The 17,811-nt window shown below is 43.6% G+C and overlaps 1 protein-coding gene across 1 annotated transcript; it reads left to right on the top strand.

The window, feature by feature from the left end:
• Positions 1–85: 85 nt before the first annotated feature.
• On the top strand, positions 86–15,507 carry LOC102275810 (lactoylglutathione lyase-like). Its single transcript, XM_070373476.1, has one exon. It carries the CDS (start codon positions 13,060–13,062, stop codon positions 13,612–13,614), a length of 555 nt encoding a protein of 184 aa, XP_070229577.1. The 5' UTR covers positions 86–13,059; the 3' UTR covers positions 13,615–15,507.
• Positions 15,508–17,811: the final 2,304 nt, after the last annotated feature.

Raw genomic sequence — 17,811 nt, 5'->3', positions numbered from 1 at the left:
TACACCACTTCTGAATATCTATAACAGCAGTTCCTTCAAATTACATACAATAGGGGGAAGTATTTTCCCAGTTGAGTCAGGGGTCTGGCCATTTTTTTGTTTTTGGTTAAAAATCATTCCCATATCATTTCCCAAGTAACCGGGCCCACTGCTTCATTTCCTCCTGGAAATCTGAGCATACTATTTGGTTCCTGCCTGGAGAACGATTCGGATTTTAAGGTTTGGGACTTCAGCAATGGCTTTTGGAAACCTAGTCTGAGTAACAGCCTCGTGGGTTTAATGAATGAGCATAGAACTGCTGTAAGGACACTTCTGGCTTTGGCTTTCGAACAAAGCTGAACACAAGTGTGGGGGAGGAAAAATCATTTTCCCCCAACCCTTCTGAGTTCTTGGCTGAGACCTTTAAATAAAAAATAACAGAAAAACAAAAGTTTATTGACACGTATGCCTCAGGTATGCATAGAAGAAGTCCCAGGAAAATGAGTGCCTTAGAACAGCAGCTTAGATCTCTGGCTTAGATACAACTTCAACAAAGAACAATGTTTATGGAGAAGTGACAAGACAGGGAAAGCAGCCTTAGGCTTCCAAGGGTGGCAAAACGTGCAAGTAAACCGACGGTAGCTAAGGCTAGTTAGTATGCTTTGTTACATGTAGATCCCGTCCCCTCAGTCTCTAAACTGATAGGATCTGGAGTCTCCAAATCTTTCCTGTGGAGGGGGGACAGAGATACCTCTGAAAATGTATGTTCTGCTTTTAAAAGGGGAAAGGCAGGGACCTTATATTTGCTTCTTAAACACCAACAACTCAAAATAATTGTTACCAAACCAAACTTGGGTTGGCTTGCCAATGAGCAGTAAAGCCAGTCCACTAACCCTGGGTATGCAGTATCTATTGTAAAGGCACCAATACAAGGAGGGCAGGGGTCTCTAAAACCCCAAACTCCCCCTGAAGGGTTTCAGCAAGGCATTTTTAAAGGCCAGGTCGGGGAGGGGGCATCTCAGGGTATGCGATCAGCTCATGCACACAGTTCTCTGGTTGATGGTGAGATAGCAGAGTGGCTAATATTAACCAGTCTTAGGCTCCAGTAGGTCTAGGGGTCCAGATCATCAAGTAGTTTCTTCCATCTGTGAAAACAATTCAGGGATTGTGCATCAGTTACTGTTAATTGTCTACTTCAGAGAGGAACCACAGCAGAGGGGGCAGGGTCTGTCCCGAGAAAGCCCTATAGGATCTGCTTGGTTACATAATCTATGGCAAATGAGAAGTTTTGGGGTGACATTCTGCTACTCTCCACCAGTTGAGAGGGGGAAAAAATGAGCTTCGCTGACACCTATTGGCAAGCAGACTGATTTTCAGCTTTACAAATGTGCCTGCATCCCAGCGGTGCCACCCAGTGTTCTAGGCTGAGAGAGACCACAGAGAACATGCAGGCTCATGGACATGACCTGAAACCTAGCGAGTGATGGGTAACAGCCCCTACACGAGCAGTAGAGGTCTACATTGGCACTAGGAGCTCTTACGTTGGCAGTCAGTGCTAGCAGCTGGTGGTTCCCACATTAGCAATAAATGATTTAGACCAGCAGTTACCTCCTACACTAGGAGTAGCTGAGGTAAGACTGTCAGTTGGTGAGCTCTTACTTGGGTAGTCATTGAGCATTCTGGAGGACAATAAAGCTGGATGAATGTAGAGTAAGCCAGGGCAGTGTAGCATGCGTCAGCCATTCCTGGGGCTTCAAAACAACCATAAGGACTGCCTTGTTAGCTGCTAAGTCATGTCCAACTCTTGTGATCCAACGAACTAGCCTGCCAGCCTCCTCTGTCCATGAGGTTTCCCAGGCAACAATATTGGAGAGGGTTGCCACTTCCTTCTCCAGGGGATCTTCCTGACCCAGGGATCAAACCTGTGTCTCCTGCATTGGCAGGTAAATTCTTTACCAGTGAGCCACCAGGGAACCCCAAGTATTGCCTAGCACCCCTCCTCCCACATGACTCAGCAGAACAATGGGAAGACAGGAAAAAAGTGAAGATAAGCATTTTGGGGTGAAAGTGAAAATGTTATTTGCTCAGTCGTGTCTGACTCTTTATGACCCCATAAACTGTAGCTCACTAGTCTCCTCTGTCCATGGAATTCTCCAGGCAAGAATACTGGAGTGGATTGCTATTTCATTGTCCAGGGGGTTTTCCCCACCCAGGGATCGAACCCAGGTCAGTTCAGTGCTGAAAAGCAAATATTCAGGATGGCGTGGTGGAGACCTCAGAAGTTGGAGGAAGTAGCTACTACAATACTCAAGGCATTAGTAAGTAGTCATGTATGGATGTGAGAGTTGGACCATAAAGAAAGCTGAGCGGTGAAAAGTTGATGCTTTTGAACTGTAGTTTTGGAGAAGACTCTTGAGAGTCCCTTGGACAACAAGATCAAACCAGTCAATCCTAAAGGATCAGTCCTGAATATTCATTGGAAGGACTGATGCTGAAGCTGAAGCTCCGATACTTTGTCCACCTGATGTGAAGAACTGACTTATTGGAAAAGACCCTGATGCTGGGAAAGATTTGAGGGCAGGAGGAGGAGACAACAGAGGATGAGATGGTTGGATGGCATCACCGACTCAATGGACTTGAGTTTGAGCAAGCTTCGGGAGTTGGTGATGGACAGGGAAGCCTGGAGTGCTGCAGTCCATGGGGTCGCAAAGAGTCAGACATGACTGAGCGACTGAACAACAACAGTTGCTTTACACTGCTGTCATCAGTTTCTGTTGGACTGCAAAGGGAATCAGCCATACATATACATACATATGTTCCTTCTTGGATTCCCATCCCATTGAGGTCACCACAGAGCACCGAGTAGAGTTCCCTGTGCTATACAGTCGGTTCTCATTAGTGATCTGTTTTATACATAATACTGTATATATATCAATCCCAATGTCCCAATTCATCCTACTCCACCTTTCCTCCTTGGTATCCATAGGTTTGTTCTCTACATCCGTGTCTCTATTTCTGCTTTTCAGATGAGCTCATTGATAACCATTTTTTGAGATTCCACATATATGCATACAGTATTTGTTTTTCTGCCTTGCTTTACTCTGTATGACAGACTCTTTAAGTCCATTGACATCCCTGAAAATGACAGTTTCTCTCCCTTTTATGGGACTTCCCTGGTGGCTCAGACGGTAAAGCGTCTGCCTACAATGCAGGAGACCCGTGTTCGATCCCTGGGTTGGGAAGATGCTCTGGAGAAGGAAATGGCAACCCACTCCAGTACTCTTGCCTGGAAAATCCCATGGATGGAGGAACCTGGTAGGCTACAGTCCATGGGGTTGCAGAGTCGGACACGACTGAGTGACTTCGCTTTTTCACGTTTTTCCCTTTTATGGCTGAAGTATGGTCAAAGGAATATTTAAGACAAAAACAGCCCCCTTCGGTCTATATGGGTGGTCAGTCTCTGTCAGTCCCTTTTACTTCCTCTCCTATACCTCTCAGCGGCATGTAATGTGTTCACAAAGCCAGATTAAAAGACAAAGGGTCCTTTTTCACTTGTTTCCTCCACAGTTACTCGCGTCTCACAGCACGTCTTTGTGGTACCATCCCATTTCACGCCTGAGACAACAGGGTAAGAGAGCTAGGACTTAAAACAGCTGGGATTTTAAATAACTACTAAGGCCTGAGATGGCTGGATGGCATAACCGATTCAATGGACATGAGTTTGAGTGAACTCCGGGAGATAGTGATGGACAGGGAGGCCTGGCGTGCTGCGATTCATGGAGTCGCAAAGAGTCGGACATGACTGAGCGACTGAACTGAACTGAACTGAAGGCCTGTGGAAAATTCTGAAAGATATGGGAATACCAGACCACCTGACCTGCCTCTTGAGAAATCTGTATGCAGGTCAGGAAGCAACAGTTAGAACTGGACATGGAACAACAGACTGGCTCCAAATAGGAAAAGGAATATGTCAAAGCTGTATATTGTCCCCCTGCTTGAGTACATCATGAGAAACGCTGGGCTGGAAGAAGCACAAGCTGGAATCAAGATTGCCAGGAGAAATATCAATAACCTCAGATATGCAGATGACACCACCCTTATGGCAGAAAGTGAAGAACTAAAGAGCCTCTTGATGAAAGAGGAGAGTGAAAAAGTTGGCTTAAAGCTCAACATTCAGAAAACTAAGATTATGGCATATGGTCCCATCACTTCATGGCAAATAGATGGGGAAACAATGGAAACTGTCAGATTTTATTTTTCTGGGCTCCAAAATCACTGCAGATGGTGATTGCAGCCATGAAATTAAAAGACGCTTACTCCTTGGAAGGAAAGTTATGACCAACCTAGATAGCATATTCAAAAGCAGAGACATTACTTTGCCAACAAAGGTCCATCTTGTTAAGGCTATGGTTTTTCCAGTGGTCATGTATGTATGTGAGAGTTAGACTATAAAGAAAGCTGAATGCAGAAGAATTGATGCTTTGAAGTGTGGTGTTGGAGAAGACTTGAGAGTCCCTTGGACTGCAAGAAGATCCAACCAGTCCATCCTAAAGGAAATCAGTCCTGGGTGTTCATTGGAAGGACTGATGTTGAAGCTGAAACTCCAATACTTTGGCCACCTGATGCGAAGAGCTGACTCATTTGAAAAGACCCTGATGCTGGGAGGGATTGAGGGCAGGAGGAGAAGGGGATGACAGAGGATGAGATGGTTGGATGGCAGCACCAACTCAATGGATATGGTTTGGGTGAACTCTGGAGTTGGTGATGGACAAGGAGGCCTGGCGAGTTGTGGTTCATGGGGTTACAAAGAGTCAGACATGACTGAGTGACTGAACTGAACTAAGGCCTAATTGTTATACCCTCAGCTTCACTCATAAATGTGTATGCATGCATGCTAAGTTGCTTCAATTGTGTCTAACTCTGTGTGACCCTATGGACTGTTGGCTGCCAGGCTCCTCTGTCCATGGGATTCTCCAGGCAAGAATACTGGAGTGGGTTGCTATTCCCTTCATCAGGAGATCTTCCCAACCAGGGAACGAATTGGCCTTTCTTACATCTCCTGCATTGGTAAGCAGGTTTTTACCACTAGTTCTACCTGGGAAGAAGAAGTGAAGTCGCTCAGTCGTGTCTGACTCTTTGCGACCCCATGGACTGTAGCCTACTATGCTTCTTGGTCCACGGGATTTTCCAGGCAAGAGTACTGGAGTGGGTTGCCATTTCCTTCTTCAGAGGATCTTCCTGACCCAGGGATCGAACCCAGGTCTCCCGCCACCCGGGAAGTCCTCTACCGGGGAAGTCCCTTGTAAATGTGCAATTCAGTGACTTTCATTAACTTGCCGTGGAGCAGTACACATTGTGTGACTCTTGGCTCATGCTGGAATGGTTCCTGGAACGGATCCTGGCCTGCGACCTGCAGGGCGAGGCCTCCCACCCCGCACTCATGTCTTTGGCCGCACTTGCTCTGGCCCGCCTACAGAAGCGGTGCCCCCAGTATACACACGTCCTGAGGACTACTGCCCAGCTGCAGTAGTCTACTACTGCAGTCTACTACTACTGCTGCAGGTAGTATCTGCACCACCTGCACCCAGGCACTGGAGCTTCGAGGGTCTAGGACTGACCAGTCCGATCTGCACAGCATGCTCCTGCTGGATTCCTGACGCCCGGTACCTCTCGCAAATATCCTCAATCCCTGGAGTCCCCAAGCTCCTCCTTTTCTCGGTGGAGCCGCAGGCACCGCTTGCCCACTCCGTGCGCCTTCCTGTTGGAGACCCCCAGCCCCCGTTCCTGTTGTGCTTAGCGCTCCTCCGCATCTATCCCAGGCCCCACCATGCTCTCCTGTTTGTGCCCCACACCTCCTTCCAGTGCCCTGAGCCCTCCGCCTCTCCCTGCCTCACAGCCTCTGTGCGGCCCTGTCTGCCCCCACCCCAGACCCGCATGCCACACCCCCAAACCCCCACATCTCCCACCTCCCATGTCTCAGCTCACCCCTCCTGTGAGTCCATCTGACCTCCTGCCCATGACCCTATGTCCCATCCCTTCCCGGGTTACCTGCTCTAGACCCTGCCAAGTCCAAACTTCCTGTCAGATTTCCCTCCCTGTTGGCTCAGACGGTAAAGCATCTGTCTACAATGTGGGAGACCTGAGTTCCATCCCTGGGTCAGGAAGATTCCTTGGAGAAGAAAATGGCAACCCACTCCGGTACTCTTGCCTAGAAAATCCCATGGACAGAGTGGCCTGCATCCATGGGGTCGCAGAGTTGGACACCATTGAGCAACTTAACTTTCACTTTACTGTGGTATAATTTTCACACCATAAAATTCAGCTGCTTCAAACGTGCAATTCAGTAATTTCTAATAAATCCATCACCAAAATCCACTATTAGAGCATTTTTATCACCTCAAAGAGACGCCTCCTACCTATTTCTAGTCTGTGTATAACATAACTGACTTTCAAATGTCAAACCAACCTTACATTCCTGGGATAAATCCCATCTGATTCTTTTCAATATGTTACTGAATTCCATTTGCTAATGTTTTATTCTGGATTTTTACATTCATACTTAAGACAAATAGGGGCCTGTAGTTTTCTTGTGGTGTCTTTTTCCCTACATTGTTTTCTGAAAGAGTTTGTGAATGATTGCTGTTGTTTCTTTGTTCAGTGTTTTGTGGATTCTTCAATGAAGCCATCCAGAGAAGGCAATGGCACCCCACTGCAGTACTCTTGCCTGGAAAATCCCATGGACAGAGGAGCCTGGTGGGCTGCAGGCCATGGGGTCGCAAAGAGTCGGACACGACTGAGCGACTTCACTTTCACTTTTCACTTTTCACTTTCATGCACTGGAGAAGGAAATGGCAACCCACTCCAGTGTTCTTGTCTGGAGAATCCCAGGGATGGCGGAGCCTGGTGGGCTGCCGTCTATGGGGTCGCACAGAGTCGGACACGACTGAAGCGACTTAGCAGCAGCAGCAGCAGCAATGAAGCCATCAGATTCTAGGCTTCTCTTTGTGGGAAAATTTTAAACTACTATTTTATTTGTTAGGGCCCGCTCAGATTTTTCATACCTTAAATGATTTTTGTCTTTCTAGGAATTTGCCTGTTTCATCTAAGTTGTCTAATTTCCTGACATAAAGGTGTTCAGAGAATTCCCTTATTATCACTTTAATTATTTTTAAAAAGTTGGTAATAATGTTTTCCCTTTCATTTTGGCAATTTGTGCCTTTTTTCCTCAGTAAAAACATTTTGTTTTAAATCTGTTTTTATTTTTTCAAAGAACAACTTTGGATTTTATTTGATAGTCTCTATTTTTTCTTTCTTTTTATTTCAATGATTTCCATCATCATCTTTGTTATTTCCTTCTTTTTGCTTGCTTTGGGTTCATGTTATTCTTCTTTTTCTATTTTTCTTGAAGTTGAAGGTTCAGTTCAGTTCAGTTCAATCACTGAGTCATGGCCTACTCATTGCAACCCCGCGGACTGCAGCATGCCAGGCTTCTCTTTCCATCACCAACTCCCAGAGCTTGCTCAAACCCATGTCCATTGAGTCAGTGATGCCATCCAGCCATCTCATCCTCTGTCATCCCCTTCTCCTCCTGTCTTCAATCTTTCCCAGCATCAGGGTCTTTTCCAACGAGTCAGCTCTTTGCATCAGGTGGCCAAAGTATTGGAGTTTCAGCTTCAGCATCAGTCCTTCCAATGAATATTCAGGACTGATTTCCTTTAGGATTGACTGGTTTGGTCTCCTTACAGTCCAAGGGACTCTCAAGAGTCTTCTCCAACACCACAGTTCAAAAGCATCAATTCTTCGGTGCTCAGCTTTCTTTATGGTCCAACTCTCACATCCATACATGACCACTGGAAAAACCATAGCTTTGTCAGCAAAGTGATGTCTTGCTTTTTAATATGCTGTCTGTGTTGGTCATAACTTTTCTTCCAAGGAGCAAATGTCTTTTAATTTCATGGCTGCAGTCACCATCTGCAGTGATTTTGGAGCCCCCAAAAATAAAGTCACTGTTTCCATTGTTTCCCCATCTGTTTGCCATGAAGTGATGGGACCAGATGCCATGATCTTAGTTTTCTGAATGTTGAGTTTTAAACCAACTTTTTCACTCTCCTCTTTCACTTTCACCAAGAGGCTCTTTAGTTCTTCTTCTCTTTCTGCCATAAGGGTGGTGTCATCTGCATATCTGAGGTTATTGGTATTTCTCCCAGCAATCTTGTTTCCAGGTTGTGTTTCATCCAGCCTGGCGCTTGGCCTGATTTTCTCTGCATTTAAGTTAAATATGCAGGGTGACAATATACAGCCTTGACGTACTTCTTTTCCTATTTGGAACCAGTCTGTTGTTCCATGTCCAGTTCTAACTGTTGCTTCCTGAGCTGCATACAGATTTCTCAAGAGGCAAGTCAGGTGATCCGGTATTCCCATCTCTTTCAGAATTTTCCAGTTTGTTGTGATCCACACCGTCAAAGGCTTTAGTGTAGTCAATAAAGCAGAAGTAGATATTTTTCTGAAGGAGAGACAGAGAGAAATAGATACAGAGATAGACAAAGAGACAGAGATAGAGAAAGAGAGGGAGAGAGAAACAGTGAGAAACACACATACAGAGAGAGAAAGAAACAGACGGACAGACACAGGAAGACAGTGGCAGTCCTGGAGACCACAGGGGTGCCTGGGAGGTCATGGAATGACTTGGGCAGACAGAGGACGATATGGAAGGACACCAGATGGTACCCCATGTGCATTGATGGGGCTGCTGTTGGACAACTGTGACATCAATCATTAAAAAATCCCATTAGGGAAAACCCAGAGAGAGATCTTAACAGCCCCCATGCTGAGACAAACGTCCCCAAACAGACCATGTCTCTCCCACCTGGAGCTCTGCCCCACCGTCCCTCTTGATGTTCTTCTTATGAAATTCAGTTTTGGCTGCTCATTGTTCAAGAATCCAGCACTGAGAAACAAGTGTTGGGTAAAAAGAAATGTAGCTTTGTTGCTGGCAATCTTGGGGTGAAGGTGGACTTATGTCGCAAAAAATCAACTCTCCATTGTCAATCAGGGGGCAAGAGCTTTCAAGGAGAAATTTCAGGAGTTTACATGTAAAGGGGGTAGAGACCAGTACACTCAGCTGAAACAGTTATCTTGAAGTTGGTCATGCAGTGGTCTGGTCGGTGTCACCTTGATTATTTTAAGGATAGTAAATCTTCAGCTCCAAAGTTGGTTTGTTCCCATTTCCTTGAGGCCAGTTCTTGGAATTGTGCAAGATGAGAGAGGCTTATGTCTTGGCTATAATCTGGTCATCATGTAATTAACTTCTTTGCCTGGTAAAGGTTATGTTATCAGCAAAACAGTTCAAAGAATATGACTCAGAATATTATCTGTAGCCCTTGAGGAGGAGCTGAGGGTCCTTGACTTTATTTTATGGCCAAACTATTATTATTTTGTCTTGCTTGACTATTTTTCTTTGTTTCTGCATTTTCTCACTTCTCTGATAAAATTTATTCTTTGGACCTCAGGAAGGCCTGGGCAGCTAAAGGTTTTCTACAAACAGGAGACAGGCAGGGGACATGAGTGGGGGTGGGGTCTCTCCCGGAAAGGCCCCGTAGGGTCCTGCTCAGTTACACTCTCAGGCCCCGAGTGTGTGACCTGGGTGGAACGTCTGTCTACACCTGGGCTTCCTAAGAGAGGCAGTGAGGGCATCTGGGGACCAGCTGAGTGTCCACCTGTTCTGGAATCCTCATTTCATCCTGGCCCAGCACGAGGGCCAGAGCCCACACTCATCCACTCTAAAGCCCCATATGCTCTCATTTGCCTGGGTCTCCACTGGGATTTCCCAGTAATTCAGATTTCCTGAGTGCCAATCCCCATCAACTTGATAAGATCTATGTTCCACTATTTAGACCTCAGATTTCTCCCCAGAAGTCTCCTTTCCTCCTTCCAGAGTGGAACCGTACTCCTGTTAGATTTCTAGCAGTGGCTATTTGTCTGTTTTCTCTTAACATTCTCAATGCTGCTTCCCACATTCTCCCCCGCCTCCTCCACCCAAAATCCTTTTCCCTGGGGTTCAGGCTGTGGGGATGGAGCTCACCCATGTTGCATCTCTATTATGACCAAACAACTCCCTGGCTGGCCAATTAGCCTATTCTAACACTCATCATTAAAACAATTCACATGAAAAAAAAAAACATATTTCTAGACTTACAAAGAAGTTTCAAAATAGCACCAAGAATATGCCTAGGGCAACACGTTGCATAAACACAGTAAAAGGCTCAAACCAGAAAATTAACATTCATACAAACTATTCAATAACCATATCACAATCCCCAGATCCTACTCAGACTTTACCAACTGTTCCACTTTTGGCCTTTTCTGATTATTTTGCTAAGTTTTAAATTATAGAAAGCATTCTGTTGTTCATCTCTTGGACAACATTGTTTGGACAATGGATTGCGCTCGATTTTAGCAATTATGAACAATGCTGTTAAGAATATTCTTGTCCTGAACTTTCTGTGGGCATATATTCTCTAGAGTATGCCTAGAAATGAAATTCGTGGGTCATGGGGGTAACTGAACATTTAACTTTACAATGAACTGTCATGCAGTCCTCAAAGTGATTTGCCATTTTGTATACTTATCTTTGAGAATGTCAATATCCCTGAGGAACAATCCCCTGAATCATGTCACCAGTTCCTGAGAGCCTCCTCACCAGCTCTAATGCATTTTACATCCGTCCATTCACCCCTCCACCATCCTTATTTTTCTTCTTTTCTTGGCCAGGGCAAGTCCTTCACTTGTGGATCACTGTAACCCTTCTCTAGCAACCATCCTCAGTGATGGCCCTTAGGAGCAAATCAAACGCTGAAAAGCCTCAGGGAATCTAAAAGGAGGCTGTGCAGTCCTGCTGGGCTTTTATCCCAGTTCAATTCAGTCACTCAGTCATGTCCAACTCTTTGTGACCCAATGGACTGCAGCATGCCAGGCTTCCCTGTCCATCACCAACTCACAGAGCTTACTCAAATTCATGTCCATCGAGTCAGTGATGCCATCCAACCATCTCATCCTCTGTTGTCCCATTCTCCTCCCGCCTTCAATCTTTCCCAGCATCAGGGTCTTTTCTAGTGAATCAGTTCTTTGCATCAGGTGGCCAAAGTATTGGAGTTTCAGCTTCCGTCCTTCCAATGAATATTCAGGACTGATTTCCTTTAGGATGGACTGGTTGGATCTCCTTCCAGTCCAAGGGACTTTCACGAATCTTCTCCAACACCACAGTTCAAAAGCATCAATTTTTCGGTGCTCAGCTTTCTTTATAGTCCAACTCTCACATTCATACATGACTACTGGAAAAACCATAGCTTTGACTAAACAGATCTTTGTTGGCAAAGTAATGCCTCTGCTTTTTAACCTCTGTCTAGGTTGGTCATAGCTTTCCTTCCAAGGAGCAAGCATCTTTTAATTTCATGGCTGCAGTCACCATCTGCAGTGATTTTGGAGCCCAAGAAAATAAGTCTCTGCTGTTTCCACTGTTTCCCCATCTGTTTGCCATGAAGTGATGGGACTGGATGCCATGATCTTAGTTTTCTGAATGTTGAGTTTTAAACCAGCTTTTTTACTCTCCTCTTTCACTTTCATCAAGAGGCTTTTAGTTCTTCTTCACTTTCTGCCATAAGGATGGTGTCATCTGCATATCTGAGGTTATTGATATTTCTCCCGTCAATCTTGATTCCAGCTTGTACTTCATCCAGTGTGGCATTTCTTGTGATGTACTCTGCATATAAGTTAAATAAGCAGGGTGACAATATATAGTCTTGACGTACTCCTTTTCCTATTTGGCACCAGTCTGTTGTTCTATGTCCAGTTCTAACTGTTGCTTCTTGAGCTGCATACAAATTTCTCAGGAGGCAGGTAAGGTGATCTGGTATTCCCATCTCTTTAAGAATTTTCCACAGTTTGTTGTGATCAACACAAAGGCTTTGGGTAGCCAATAAAGCTGAAGTAGATGTTTTTCTGGAACTCTCTTGCTTTTTCGATGATCCAATGGATGTTGGCAATTTGATCTCTGGTTCCTCTGTCTTTTCTAAAACCAGCTTGACTATCTGGAAATTCACAGTTCACGTACTGTTGAAGCCTGACTTGGAGAATTTTGAGCATTACTTTGCTAACATGTGAGATGAGTGCAATTAGGTCGTAGTTTGAACATTCTTTGGCATTGCCTTTCTTTGGGATTGGAATGAAAACTGACCTTTTCCAGTCCTGTGGCCACTGCTGAGTTTTCCAAATTTGCTGGCATATTCAGTCCAGCACTTTCACAGCATCCTCTTTTAGGATTTGAAATAGCTGAACTGGAATTCCATCAGTTCCCCTAGCTTTGTTTGTAGTGATGGTTCCTAAGGCCCACTTGAATTCACATTCCAGGATGTCTGGCTCTAGGTCAGTGATCACACCATCGTGATTATTTGGGTCGTGAAGATCTTTTTTGTACAGTTCTTCTGTGTATTCTTGCCACCTCTTCTTGATATCTTCTGCTTCTGTTAGGTCCATACCATTTCTGTCCTTTATCGAGCCCATCTTTGCATGAAATGTTCCCTTGGTATCTCTAATTTTCTTAAAGAGATCTCTAGTCTTTCCCATTCTGTTGTTTTCCTCTATTTCTTTGTATTGGATAAATAAACTGTGCTACTAGGTGAATTCTACCAAAAATTTAGAGAACAGCTAACACCTATCCTACTCAAACTCTTTCAGAAAATTGCAGAGGAAGGTAAACTGCCAAACTCATTCTATGAGGCCACCATCACCCTAATACCAAAACATGACAAAGATGCCACAAAAAAAGAAAACTACAGGCCAGTATCACTGATGAAGACAGATGCAAAAATCCTTAACAAAATTCTAGCAAACAATTCAACAACATATTAAAAAGATCATACATCATAACCAAGTGGGCTTTATCCCAGGGAATGCAAGGATTCTTCAATATATGCAAATCAATCAATGTGATACATCACATTAACAAGTTGAAAGATAAAAACATATGATTGGGATACGTCTTGCATTCCCGGGGACAGTCGTCCATGATACAGCAGTGCGGCCATGGCAGAACCACAGCCCAAGTCCGGCGGCCTCACCAACAAGGCTGCCCTCAGCTGTTGCTCCGACCTGGACCCCAGCACCAAGGATTTTCTCTTGCAGCAGACCATGTTGCGAATTAAGGATCCTAAGAAGTCACTGGATTTTTATACGAGAATTCTTGGAATGACACTACTCCAGAAACTTGATTTCGCCACTATGAAATTTTCACTGTATTTCTTGGCTTATGAGGATAAAAATGACATCCCAAAAGATAAAGATGAAAAAGTAGCGTGGGTATTCTCCAGAAAAGCTACACTTGAACTGACACACAATTGGGGCACGGAAGATGATGAGACCCAGAGTTACCACAGTGGCAATTCAGACCCTCGAGGATTTGGTCACATTGGAATTGCTGTTCCCGATGTTCATGGTGCTTGTAAAAGATTTGAAGAACTGGGAGTCAAATTTGTGAAGAAACCTGATGATGGTAAAATGAAAGGCCTGGCATTTATTCAAGATCCTGATGTTTACTGGATTGAAATTTTGAATCCCAACACAATGATAACTATTATTTAGTTCTGTGAGAATGTTGATTTGAAATTTCAGTGAAGACACTGTAGAAGGTAAAACAGGAAATCATGTGATTCAAGATATTCAGATAACAGAAGCATCCAGGACTGATGGATCCTTGTCCCAACTCAGATTATTCTTAAATCTCTCTCCCTTTACTCTTTCAGCTGTTTCCCCCTAACTGTTCAGTCATCCTAGTTTTAATGTAGTGCCTTGTCTTATGTGCTTGAATATAGTTGTATAACTTTACTTTTTTAGGCAATAATTAGAACAGTTCCCTTCAGAGGCTGCATTTGCCTTCCATCTCCTGAAGAGATACAAGTCTACAAGTCTGCCTTTGAACCATCATTTAAAATATAAAAAAACACTGAACATGTTTTTGTTATGGTTACCTTCTGGGGTTTCAGTTCCTCAGAAGTAACTTTTCACAATGAGAAATTAAAAACCCTGAACAAAAATGAAGCTTCACGTATATTTCAAATAGTATAAAGTTTATTTTACAAAAGAGAAGTGACTCTTGGGAGAAATTTAGAATCATGCTGACACGGATGCAGATAGAAATACTAATTTCTTCTTTACAGAGTACTCTGAAAGTTCAAGGACTAGCCTCTTTGGGGATGGGGAGGAGGATAGGAATACCATATACTGGTTATGCAGACACAAACTAGACTGTCACATACTTTATCTCACTTAATCCCCCACAGTGTCCTGTGAGATAGAAAGCAGGCTAACATGCAAAATCAGTGAATCCAAGGCAATATAAATAGGCTCAAGTACTCAAGATCTCATCATCATCATCACTTTTAGTATTTAGCTGTACCTCACAACATCTCCTTCATTAGTCTTCTTTGTAAAAGCCTTCAGTGAGTTTGAGCATTGCCCTCTCAGCTTTGGAGGCTTGAGTACCATGGTGAGGAGGAAGTCAGGAGCACACGGCTGCTCTGGGAATGCCCGGCCATCCCTGTGCAAGTGGTGCTTGTGTTACTTGTGAAGAGCTCCTACCCCAAGATCTTCCGCATGGCAGCAATCATGTAGGATACGTTACGTTCAGTGATAACAACTTAGTTATCAGAAGTCAGCTCAGTGGTCTTCCTTGCCATGACTGATATTTGATGGGTTTTTAAAACCAAACTGATGTTGAATATTTCTTACGGCACAGATGATAAGAACATCCAGTTTATGGCTTAACTCCATTTAGATTTTTTTTTTTTTTTTTGCGTGTGGACACTATTGGAAGACCTTTGGATAGGCCATGCCAACTGTGCTTATGCTGTTAGAAGCATTTTATATTTCCTTTTTGGATGGAATGGGTTTATGTGAGCTATTTGAATAAGTGGCAATACTCAGACTGAAATAAAATAAAATTTTAGATTAAAAAAAAAAAAAACAAAAAAAAACACAAACAAACAAAAACATATGATTATCTCAATAGATGCAGAGAAAGCATTTGACAAAATTCAACATCCATTTATGACAAAAACCCTCCAGAAAGCAGGCATAGAAAGAACATACCTCAACATAATAAAATCCGTATATGATAAACCCACAGCAAATATTACCCTCAATGGTGAAAAATTGAAAGCATTTCCCCTAAAGTCAACAATAAGACAAAGGTGCCCACTCTTACCACTACTATTCAACATAGTTTTGGGAGTTTTAGCCACAGCAATCAGAGAAGAAAAAGAAATAAAAGGAATCCAGATTGGAAAAGAAGTAGTAAAACTCTACTGTTTGCAGATGACATGATCCTCTACATCAGATCAGATCAGATCAGTTGCTCAGTCATGTCCGACTCTTTGCAACCCCATGAATCGCAGCACGCCAGGCCTCCCTGTCCATCACCAACTCCCAGAGTTCACTGAGACTCACGTCCATCGAGTCAGTGATGCCATCCAGCCATCTCATCCTCTGTCATCCCCTTCTCCTCTTGCCCCCAATCCCTCCCAGCATCAGAGTCTTTTCCAATGAGTCAACTCTTCACATGAGGTGGCCAAAGTACTGGAGTTTCAGCTTTAGCATCATTCCTTCCAAAGAAATCCCAGGGCTGATCTCCTTCAGAATGGACTGGTTGGATCTCCTTGCAGTCCAAGGGACTCTCAAGAGTCTTCTCCAACACCACATTTCAAAAGCATCAATTCTTCGGCACTCAGCCTTCTTCACAGTCCAACTCTCACATCCATACATGACCACAGGAAAAACCTATGTGGATCACAATAAACTGTGGAAAATTCTCAAAGAGATGGGAATACCAGACCACCTGATCTGCCTCTTGAGAAATTTGTATGCAGGTCAGGAAACAACAGTTAGAACTGGACATGGAACAACAGACTGGTTCCAAAAAGGAAAAGGAGTTCATCAAGGCTGTATATTGTCACCCTGTTTATTTAACTTATATGCAGAGTACATCATGAGAAATGCTGGGCTGAAAGAAACACAAGCTAGAATCAAGATTGCCGGGAGAAATATCAATAACCTCAGATACGCAGATGACACCACCCTTATGGCAGAAAGTGAAGAGGAACTAAAAAGCCTCTTGATGAAAGTGAAAGTGGAGAGTGAAAAAGTTGGCTTAAAGCTCAACATTCAGAAAACGAAGATCATGGCATCCGGTCCCATCACTTCATGAGAAATAGATGGGGAAACAGTGGAAACAGTGTCAGACTTTATTTTTATGGGCTCCAAAATCACTGCAGATGGTGACTGCAGCCATGAAATTAAAAGAAGCTTACTCCTTGGAAGGAAAGTTATGACCAACCTAGATAGCATATTCAAAAGCAGAGACGTTACTTTGCCAACAAAGGTTCATCTAGTCAAGGCTATGGTTTTTCCTGTGGTCATATATGGATGTGAGAGTTGGACTGTGAAGAAGGCTGAGCGCCGAAGAATTGATGCTTTTGAAATGTGGTGTTGGAGAAGACTCTTGAGAGTCCCTTGGACTGCAAGGAGATCCAACCAGTCCATTCTGAAGGAGATCAGCCCTGGGATTTCTTTGGAAGGAATGATGCTAAAGCTGAAACTCCAGTACTTTGGCCACCTCATGCAAAGAGTTGACTCATTGGAAAAGACTCTGATGCTGGGAAGGATTGGGGGCAGGAGGAGAAGGGGACGACAGAGGATGAGATGGCTGGATGGCATCACTGACTCGATGGACATGAGTCTCAGTGAACTCCAGGAGTTGGTGATGGACAGGGAGGCCTGGCGTGCTGTGATTCATGGGGTTGCAAAGAGTCGGACATGACTGAGCGACTGATATGATCTGATCAAGCTACCAACAGTATTTTTCAGAGAACTAGAACAAATAATTTCACAATTTGTATGGAAATACAAAAAAACCTCGAATAGCCAAAGCAATCTTGAGAAAGAAGAGTGGAACTGGAGGAATCAACCTGCCTGACTTCAGACTATACTACAATGCAACAGTCATCAAGACAGTATGGTACTGGCACAAAGACAGAAATATAGATCAGTGGAACAAAATAGAAAGCCCAGAGATAAATCCACACACCTGTGGACACCTTATCTTTGACAAAGGAGGCAAGAATGTACAATGGAGAAAAGACAATCTCTTTAACAAATGGTGCTGGGAAAACTGGTCAACCACTTGTAAAAGAATGAAACTAGAACACTTTCTAAAATACACAAAAATAAACTCAAAAAGGATTAAAGATCTAAATGTAAGACCAGAAACTATAAAACTCCTAGAGGAAAACATAGGCAAAACACTCTGACATAAATCACAGCAGGATCCTCTATGACCCATCTCCCAGAGTAATGGAAATAAAAGCAAAAATAAACAAATGGGACCTAATTCAACTTAAAAGCTTCTGCACAACGAAGGGAACTATAAGCAAGGTGAAAAGACAGCCTTCAGAATGGGAGAAAATAATAGCAAATGAAGCAACTGATAAACAACTAATCTCAAAAATATACAAGCAGCTCCTGCAGCTCAATTCCAGAAAAATAAATGACCCAATCAAAAAATGGGCCAAAGAACTAAACAGACATTTCTCCAAAGAAGACATACAGATGGCTAACAAACACATGAAAAGATGCTCAACATCACTCATTATCAGAGAAATGCAAATCAAAACCACAATGAGGTACCATCTCATGCCAGTCAGAACGGCTGCTATCAAAAAGTCTACAAACAATAAATGCTGGAGAGAGTGTGGAGAAAAGGGAACCCTCTTACACTGTTGGTGG

Source organism: Bos mutus, chromosome 7 (assembly GCF_027580195.1).
Source record: "Bos mutus isolate GX-2022 chromosome 7, NWIPB_WYAK_1.1, whole genome shotgun sequence".
Classification (NCBI taxonomy): Eukaryota; Metazoa; Chordata; class Mammalia; order Artiodactyla; family Bovidae; genus Bos; species Bos mutus.
The sequence above is the reverse complement of the archived record's forward strand: the minus strand, read 5'-3'. Positions and strand labels throughout refer to the sequence as shown.